General features: G+C 39.6%; 1 protein-coding gene across 1 annotated transcript in view; it reads left to right on the forward strand.

Annotated features, from left to right (window-relative positions):
• The window catches only part of LOC119914969 (electrogenic sodium bicarbonate cotransporter 4-like), a 34,057-nt gene extending 29,064 nt beyond the window's left edge, over positions 1 to 4,993 (forward strand). The window contains exon 24 of the mRNA XM_038734514.1: positions 4,883 to 4,993. Within this exon, the coding sequence (XP_038590442.1) occupies positions 4,883 to 4,993 (111 nt within the window). The remainder of the gene's footprint in view (positions 1 to 4,882) is intronic.
• Positions 4,994 to 10,540: the final 5,547 nt, after the last annotated feature.

The following is a 10,540-nucleotide window of genomic DNA, read 5'->3' on the forward strand; positions in this document are numbered from 1 at the left end:
ATCAATAAATATTAATGAGCCTGATCCAGAAGCAGCCATGCAGCCCAAGCCACGACATCATAAGCAGTTCCTTTCTTTCTCCATCACTTTGGCCTTTCCATCACTTTGCTAGAGATTAATCTTGGTCTCATCAGTCCATCAGATTCTGCTCCAGAACTTTTGCGGCTCATCTCTGTTCTTCTTTGCAAATTTCTTGCCAAGAGTTCAGAGCTTGTGTAGCAGAAAGCCGACTGCATTAAGGGTTACGCACATAAACTACATAAAGTGCTGATCATCTAGCATCTAAAAACCTTTAATTAGGCATGAAAACATGACGAAGTATTCAGCTGGAAAGTCATTCTGAACTTCTTATTTCTATTTGTAATGAGCAGATGTGACCAAAACAGTGAAACACTAAAACATAGGTCTGTTTGAAACCTTCTGACTGGCAGTGTGAGATGACAGACCTGGTGGAGATCGGTCATAACTCCCACAGCTGTTCTTGCATAATATTCCTGGCCTACGTCGCAGCCAGCACTTTACCTCCCGCCCTCGCCGTATCTGCAACCATCCTGCTAAACAGCCACTTACAGAAGAAAAAAACACTCGTGCAGCAGCTACTTTGACATGCTGTGAATTTATCTGCGCAGCAGTGTTTTGCAGGGGGGCGAGCTATTGTTTTACAGAGAGAATGAAAGACACGTTGATGGTCCGAAGGGAAAATGGATCTGTAAACCATCAGAGACCGCATAAGGCTTGGCCAGGAGAAACGTCGAACCCCCCAACAAGAGAATAAACACAAGGCCTGCCTGTTTGTTAGCCGTTTCAGAGCTGCTAAGAGGACTGCTGGATGGTGTGCAGCATAAGAGTTTAGGCTAACATTAGCAGCCCTGTCCTGCTGTCTACTGAATTGGTGGAAGTTTATGACTTTTTCAAACTATTTTGTTAGCCTTTGTCCTCAAAGCTTTTCTCTGGTAAAAATTAAACATACTGTTTGAAAATACTTAAATAGAGATAAATAACGGCCTGATATTACATCGTTTCTCACTATACTAGTATTATAATAGTAGAGCAAAGTCTTTTCTTTATACCATTTTGACCGCCCTTTCTATGGTTCTTGTTTTCAATCGAGCCAGCTGCAAAAATGCTACAATTCAGCTCAATTAGCCAGATAGCTACCGTAGTTGATCAGAAATGACAAGCTGCTTTTGTTTTCTGATTTTAGTTTCAGAAGCTTGACAGAGATCTGCAACAGTAACCGAGGGCACAACGAGCAGTAAGGTGAGTGTTCAACAGCCCCTGGACAGCATCTCTGACGGCTGACACTTTTATATTGTCTCATGGTTCATCCCATCATCGTCAGGTGAGACAATGCTACTGGGAAAACAAATCATATGCACTTTGTGTTATCTGGTTTTATAGCTTATTGCTATTTTTTTATATTTGCATGTGTTCAGGTCGGTACTTCACTGTACTGTTATCGAACATGTACAGTGAAGTTACAAAAACTTCCTATTTCATGGCGAATCATTGATTTTTGACGCCACAATGAGGACACACCCTTCAGTGAAAATGCACCATTTGTACAACGTTCATCATCTCCAATGTCTTTTCATTGCACTGCAAAAAAATTAAATAGATCTGACTTAATGTCTAGGAGATCGTTAAAGTGTGGAGCCCTTAAATCGGCAAAAACCGCTATATGATCAAAAATATCCGACTTCCTGTTGGGTTTAGGGAATCACTTCAAGAGGCTTTTCTTGTAATTGTGGACAAGATAAAAGTGCCACAAACATTTCATACATGTTCTGTAGGTGAAACGTGCCGCGGGGGGCTGCTTCGTTCGTCACTTCCTGTTGCCGGGAGGTGTAATTCTGACAGCCAACACATGCTACATATTTATAATTGGCAACTTGTGTGAACTATATTTGTCAATTATATATTTATTTCTTAACTATGAGCATGTCATCACAGCTCCGTCAGCACTGTAACACACTAATACAACCTCTTATTAGGTGTAAGTACAGGCTCAGCAGAGTGAAACAGAGAAACTCACACCGCAGTTAGCTAGATATGCTAACGACCAACCACGGCAGAGCGCTTCCTCACACAGCCAGACACGTTTCAGCAGAGCACAACAGCAGCCTCGTCTTTAACAACATCCTTTTAACACCTGCTTCACCAGGGCAGAAGCCACGGTACTCAACACCTGTTCAAATTAAAGACTCAAATTGTTGGGAGTCAAAATACATAACAATCTCTCATGGCTCATATCATATACAGGGTATAGAAATCCTCACTGTACATTCACACAGCACTACAACTGTTAGTCTTGGTAAAGTCTGTTTGTTTAAATTGGACAATACTTTAAGACCAGGAAGGGAAGAATATATTCAACATCACGTGCAGAGAGGAAACAACATATAGACCTTTAGATTAAATTTGCATATAAATATAACACCTTAACACACTTGTTTTTCAACTGGCTGGAAGGTTTAAACAATCGGTCTATAAAATGTCAGAAAAAAGTGAAAAATGTCCATCTAAATTTTTCAGAGCTGAAGGTCGTGTTTTGTCAGATCAATGGTCCAAAACTCAACATATTCAGTTTACATTAAGTCAAAGTAACTATTTTGAGAATTGATTAATTGCTCGAGCATTATCTTTGTGCTTTAACATTATTTTGAAGAAATATTCTGATTTGTATGACTGAAGATTTTGAGCATTAAACACTTAAATTTCCTGCATTCTGGAGACATTTTCTGCACCAATTTATGGTGGAAATGTCTTTATTTATATGAAGGGAATCAAAATTCAGGTGGCAGGTGACAATTCAAAAAAAAAGAAAAACCCTAATGGAATAAAATAATGCAGTAATCAGCAGTTTGTTTTTTTAGCTTAATTTACTTTTTGGGGCAATGCACATTTGTTTCTACTATATTTAAATTGCATTGCATGTTTTCTTACTCTGCAAATAAACCTTTCTCAAAACATTTTCATTTCTTGTTGAAAGCTATTTTTCAGAACATTTTTAACTCAAGCGTCCAAAAAGTGATGAGGAAAAAATCTGCCATTTCAAAAAGTGATGGGGGGGCAACTGACAACTAAGAGCTTAAGTAATAATTTTTAAGACAAAAAAGCCAAACATTGCCCAGTCCTAGCTCATAAATTGTGATGATTTGCTGCTTCTCTTCGTCTCACGTGGCACTACATTCAACAAAAATTATATTTAAAGGCTGTTGGTTGAATAAAATAGGCATTTTGGTCAGATCACTGTTGGCTAATAATCTGCAGAATAATCAATATCGACAATAACTTTGCTGCTTTATATTATGGAACAGAGTAAGCACATTAAAGAAGTTGCAAGACAGATTAATTGACTAATTATTTCACATCAAAACACATTTAGAGACTTTCTTTTCGGAGTTTGCGTTCTCATGTGACAGTAAATTTTATATATATATTTTTTTTTTACATCTAAAGGCTGTTGGTTGAATAAAATATGCAATATGAAAAGATCACTGCGGGCTAATAATCTGCAGAATAATACATATTGAAAATAACTTTAGTTGCAGTGCTTTGTGTTGTATATTGAAGAAGCTGTAACCAGAAACAGTTTTCTGTTGCTCAACAGATTAAATGACTAATTCTTTCACATCTAAACACTTTTATTTTTGGAGTTCGCGGGGGCGGGACCATGGAAACTGTATTTCTCTCTTCTGGTGATTTTGGAAACAGTATTTGGCTAAATCCAATCCTCATCTCCCCACCATTACATTTCCAGATGTTTAATGGGGTTTGGTGTGACTCTCTTTCCGCACAGGAGTGTCCAGCTAAAACCTCAAATGACAACAGCAACAGCAAAAAAATCCCTCTCGTCCAATAACTAACGCAGACAGGCTGAGGAGTTAGCTTAGCTTAGCTTAGCTTAGCTTAGCTTTGTTTATAAACACAGAGGCGGAAGCTTCAACACGCGGTGAGACAAGCGAAGAAGAAGAGCTCACAACAACAACAACAACAACAACATGTTAGTTTGCTCCTCACCTACAGCTTCACCCTGTTCGTCCGACGGTGTGTTTTGTTGATTAAATGTTTTCTTTGGTTTTAAGAACTCAGAAGAGCTGCACCGTGGAAGTCGGCTGCTACGTCATCATCAAGCGTCACCCCTGAACAGGCGCGCAGAAAGTGATCCGATATGAAGCAGTGAGAGGGCCAATCGATATCAGTATCGATACTTGTTATTGTTAAAAGTTGTGCACCTCTCATCTCTTTATTGTACATGTAACATGGCGACAATATACAATGAATCTGCTTTGGTATTTTGGTGCAAAACAATAAACATAGTTGGTAGAAATAATTGAAAAGATAAAGCAAGTGCTGCAGGCCAAGAATAATAAATACAATACTGACAATAATAAATATTTATTATTATTATATATTTTATTATTATAAATACAATAAAAGGTTCTTATTTATATTTATCCTATATATTAAATAATATGTACAGTTTTTGCTAAATTACAGTTTGTGCAGGGATGTACTGTCCTTGTGGCGAGATGTTACTTTTCCCAGTAACTAGTAGTGTAAGGGATTATTTTCAAATACAGTAATAATAATATAGTTATTAATCCAATTAACTCTGCATCACTGCGTTACCAGAACACACCATCTTTGACATGAATGCACGACTGCGCAGCAGCTCGGCCCCGGCAGTTCAAGTCGAGAAGCGGGACCTTATATTGTTGAAGTCGGCTGCTTAAGCTTCTTTTGAACTTTTTATTTACAGCATTATATGTTGATATTTAAATCATTGTATGCTGTATATTATATCCTTTTTGTGTCCGGGATCGGAGGGGTCAGCCACAACCTTTCCTCCTCACCTAAGAGTCCTGTTGGTGTACAGGTCCTGGAGCCAGAGGAGTCGCACAAAATTCTGGACCCTGTACATAGGTATTCTCTATGGGCCCCTCCCTGCATCCACGGCTATTACGGCCCTTTATCCCTCAAGTCCTAAACCTCTGCCTGGAGGGATGCTAGTTGCAGCTCTTAAATCAGTGGAATTTATTAACATAACAAGACAATAAATTAAGAACACCAAAAACACAAGAACATAACACAAAATGTCCCAGCTGAGAGGCGGCAAGACCAGCAGTCCCAAATCAAAAAAGCATCTCTTCTGACACATGCACAAGAGCTTTTAAAGACCGCCTTCCAAGGCAATGTGGACTTCGTTCAGTAATCAGCTGGAGCACTCCGGGAGCAGAACTAGAGGACAGAAGAGAACATGGACACAGCACAGGGAAACACATACAGCCGTAACACAGCCTTCACCTTCTCTGCAGAGTGAATGATAAGCTGTAGTCTGCCCTTGTCCTTGGCAGTGGCAGCATCACCAGATGGTGAAGGAGGAGGTGAGGATTAAGTAAATGATGGAGGGATAGAACCATCATATTGTCTGTGGCATGTTGAACTTCCTCATCTTCTGAGCTTTCTTGGTGACGGAGCTGCTGTTCAGCTGAGGTCCTGGGTGACGATGGTGCTCAGGAAGAGGAAGGACAAAGGTTAAAAGTAATAGTAAAAAAATAAAAGGACAAAAGACAGTAATATAAAATAATAACTTCAAGTCATAGGCAGGCAATAAAATCCAATATCTTTAAAAATGAACGTGGAGAGTAATATGTCATCAAGATTTAAGAGGTGAATTCATTATTAACAAGCCACTTCTGAATACATTTGAATTTCCTCCAAATAATTAGCCAAAGATGATGAATTATTTTTACCATTCTCTGTTATTTGCTTAATCACTTACACGTTTAAACACAAGCCAGTTTTCAGTGGTAAATAACAAATGTTCATTGTGTGAATTCCAGTGGTGGAGTGTAACTAAGTACAAATACTTAAATACAAATTAAAGGTACTGGTGTTTTATTTGAGTATGTCCATTTTATTTTTTCACTCCACCACACCTCAGAGGGAGATATTGTTCTTTTTACTCCACTACATTTCTTTGACAGCTTTAAATAATTTGCAGATTAAGATTTTTTACACACAAAACATAAAAATGAATATTTCTCTGTGAACGCTAATAGAGTAAAAGTATAAAGCAGCATAAAATGGAAACACTTAAGTAGAAGTATTTTAAAGAAAACAGTTCATGGTAATAAAGAAACATGTCACCCAGTTTTTTGGACTATGATGGAACTCTATGATGCAGAGGAAGAAGACGCACTGTAGTTGGTCCCCCATTGCAGCTGTAACAGATCCAACTCGTCTGGGAAGGCTTACTACAAGATGTTGGAGATTGTCTGTGGGATTTTTTTCCCGTTCATTCAGACGAGCATTTGTGAGGTCAGACACCGATGTTGGACGAGAGGACCTGGCTCGCAATCTGTTCTAATTCATCCCAAAGGTGCTGGATAGGGTTGAGGTCAGGGCTCTGAGCGGGCCAGTCAAGTTCCTCCACACCAAACTAGGAAATAATTTCTTTATGGATCTGGCTCAGTGCACGAGGGTATTGTCATGTTCATACAGGAAAAGGCCAAACACAAACTATCTTAATTGGTATGTTGTTGCATTAAGATTTCCCTTGACAAAAACCACACCTTGACCACCGCCCCTCTCAAAAGTTTAAGGACAGACGTGTCCCAGTACTTTTGTGTATATAGTGTATCTCTTGCTCTGGGTGGTTTTGGTTTGGCTCTGCACATAAAATATGATGTGAACCTAGTAACAAAGATTGAGTTCTCTTGTTCTGAGATGTGCCTCGAGCTTGATTGTAAAAGACTTCACTTATTGAATTCTCCTTGTCAGTCTTTATCCCTTTTGACGCTGGGGCAACTTATCTGCATATTCAGGACAACAAAAACAGACAACGGTTACATCTGATGAGAGGAGGCAAGTTAAAGCAGAACATAGTAAGCGTCCCTCTCTCCCTGTGTTGTTTTGGTATCCTGGTCAAAGACACTAAGTAAACAAACTGTGTGCCACATGTTGTTGAGAGGGAAATGAAGGGATTACCGCAAGTCCACGATTTGAGTTCTGCAAACATACACGCTTTCCAAGAATAATTGCTTTAAGAGGCTGCTCTGCCATTAAAGCACTTTCTATTAAGGAAACACACACACTCAGGCCCCTATCAGCTGTTCTTTGACAGGGATTTACAATAAGTGTGTGTGTGTGTGTGTGTGTGCAGTAGTTCAGCACTGCATGCATGACCAGAGTTCACCTGTGCACCTCTCCCAGGTGGCCTCTGAATGCATGATGACATATGTGTAGGACTGTGGGAAATTAAGTTTCAAATTTCAGTAAATTCTATAAATATATATAAAGAGGACCAGTTGCCTAACAGGTGACTGTTAAAGAAACCCCTACCCCAAACACTGATTGGCTGTCAGTGTTTGGATTGTGTTGTACATACAGTTTAAAAGAGATGTTCTGTAAGAAAACAATAATTCTCAGTCCTTTAATCGTTCCAAAAACACAACAATGTAACAACAACAGCAAAAGTGTAAGGAATGATGTGCTCTAACGTGATCCTTCAAGTACATTTTCTTGAATATACTTTTACTGAAGTAAATTTTCAATGCAGGTCTTTTAGTTATAACTTTGCATTGACCTTGACCTTATTTCAGCCTGGTCTCATCCCAGCATCAAATACAGACGCTTTGAGAAAGCTGAAAAGACGTGATATTTGATACACAAGATACCCTTCAGCATCCGTATGAGCCTCCCTGGGCTTTCAAATGGCCTAACACCACTGTAACCAGTTCGCCATCAAGTAGTGTACTGATTTCAACCCAAAACACAATGTTTACTAAACCTAATCAAGTATTTTTTGGTTCCTATAAACTGATATATACCCCATCTTAAAACGGTGTTTAACATGGACACTGAAGGGTACATTGTGCTTAAAATACCGACTCTTTGTCAGGCTTTCTCAAAGCGTGACTCCCTGGGATGAGAACATGTATTTTCACCAAGCTGTATTAGTACTTTTACTTAAGAATAGGATCTAAATGTTTGCTCCAACATTCCTGATGGGACTCTGTGCTTCTTGGCTTCATATCCTACCCTGAAGTGGTGGAAGCTGTACTGGGATAACTGGTTTCCTCCGGCACCAACTTAAAAAACTCAGTCATGAACTTTTGCTTTGTTGTTGTCTTTGCTCATGTTTTAGTTGGCTCCAACAGTAACTCCTTCCTGTTTATGTATTTGTATTTCTCATCACTGCGCAGTTCTTTAATTTCTTTTCAGGCTCTTTTCTGTCTTGCAGGATTTCCAACAGAGACTCTTACTGTTTGTAATGTTCTCTTGCTGATATGAAGGCTCCGATAACTAAATCATTATAATTGAGAAATTCTTTATTTTGGCGCCCTCCAGTTTGACATATACCGTCAAACTCCCACAAAGGTAGAAGGTATTCAAAGTTCATGTAAGGTCCCCTCTGCTCTACAAAGCCTTTTAATGTCTTTGGGCTTATTGTTTGGGGCTGGCTGTGGGTCAGCAGGTAGAGAAGTCGTCCCTCAGTTGCAGGGTTGGTGGCTCTTCACGGAAGATATATGATGTTTACACTGAATGAAATATTGAAACCAAAGACTATTCCATCAAATAGAAATATTCTAGATGTCATTTTATTTACATACCGAAATATTTGGGATGTTCACTAAAATTTTAAGTACAGTACAGTGTGAGTTTGAACAAATTTGGCTGCACAGCATGAATTGTACTGACTGGCCCTTTTCTGTACAGCACTTTATAATTTCTTAACAAATGTGCTGTACAAATTAAGTTTTAATGTAGTTTTTATTATTATATTATTAAGTATTATAAGTGGTGTGTTTGAATGGGTTAATGACAGGCAAATTGTAAAGCACTTTGTCCATAAGGATGTACCAAACAATAATGTTACATAAACTCACAGTACACTGCCTGCTCAGCACTATATGGCAGACAGACACAGTTGAGAGAGAGAGACCAGCTGGTGAACATAGTGGAACATTTAGCAGCTAAAGAGACAGATATTTCTCGGGAGCTGGTGGAGACCAAACACAGAGCTAACAGAGAGAATACTGGACTCACCTTCATCGGGTGACACAAACACGACTTCACATGAACTTCACGTCTCTCTGTAGCAACATATCAACTTAAAGGGCGATACTGTGTTAATGTTGTGTTTCAGTGTGGCTTGTTCTGCTGCCCCCAAGCGGCCAATAAATTCAAAATCTACTTTAATTTTAACATTTTTGCGTACCTTTAAATTTGCATGTTTTTGTTGTTCTGACACAATTTAATTCATGAATACTGATGTTCTACTGTTCTATGTACTCAGCCTTTACACAAAGCATGAAAACAGCGCAGTATCTGTATTTAATTAGATGTACTGATACAGTGAGTTTGACACGGCCGTGCTCCCAGTGAACGCAGCCTCCTCCATCCTGCCCACAGGCCGTCTTAATCCAGCCTCAATCAGTTAACCAGACTGGCTGCCAGATGTCTATGTAAACACACCTGTGCTTCTTTTTTGTTTTATTAGTTTGGGTTGTTTATGTTATTACTGTCCAACGTATTCTGTCCTCTGTGCCTGTCTGAGATAACATCCTTGTTCTTTCAGAGAATGCAGGACTGGAAAGAGAGTGTTTTTGTTCAGCTATACATCCAACTGTAGCGTCTGAATGAATTTTGGTTACTCATGATCTGCAGAGTTAGTCCTTTACAATGTCTGTGGTTTCCTCCTGCCCATTAGCCTGTGCTGCATGATAACCAGTTAGTGTCTAGCGAGATGTTTAAATAGTTGGCCAGTTTGTGTCTGAACACACCAAATGGAGACGATCCCTGAACAGTATCAGAAGTCTTGTATGTACATTAGTTTCTGATGAAACACAGAGTCAGTGCCACAGCAGCTGGTCAGAACAAAAAGTTTATTCAGTTGGAGGCTTGTTAATCCTGATAGACCTCTGAGGGACTGGCGATAGAAAAGGTCAACAAACCTCGCCAGGGTCTGGGTCATTTCTTTATATTGGCACAGGAGGGATGTGATTCTGGTCTCTGCTTAGCATGGTGGGTATCGATGGGAACAGGCAGAGAAGATCAGATCTGAATAGTTGAATTCAGAGTTTGGAAGGTGGACAAGTAAGACTCTACTTCTTCTTTCTGCTATTAGGTGGAATTACCCTGTTTATGGAACAAATAGTACACATCCTAAAAAAGTTATCCACTGTACTGCATGATGAGTGTGACTCTGACTAAGTTTGGTCCAGTGGACCCGCCCACAGCCTTTAGAACTTGTTGGTACTCATCAGATAAACAGAAACACATTTCCCAGCGGCTCCTGGCATCCCCTGAGGGCCCGACCAGACAGCACAGCCCTTATTAGCTCCAATAGACTCCTAACAGATCCACACGGGGCCCTCAGTTTCTGGTCTCCTCTCCTCTGTCATTAACTGTAACTCTTCACTTTCATCTCCCCTGTACTACTCAGGGATCCTTCCTTCCGCCTGTCTTTAGATCACCTACACCTAATCGCCTCAAGCTGACATGTGTGCATGAATACGCACATGAGTCA

The sequence above is a fragment of the Micropterus salmoides genome, unplaced genomic scaffold (genome assembly GCF_014851395.1).
Source record: "Micropterus salmoides isolate LMB-PRFRI ecotype aquatic unplaced genomic scaffold, ASM1485139v1 Ms_hic_scaffold_20, whole genome shotgun sequence".
Taxonomy (NCBI): domain Eukaryota; kingdom Metazoa; phylum Chordata; class Actinopteri; order Centrarchiformes; family Centrarchidae; genus Micropterus; species Micropterus salmoides.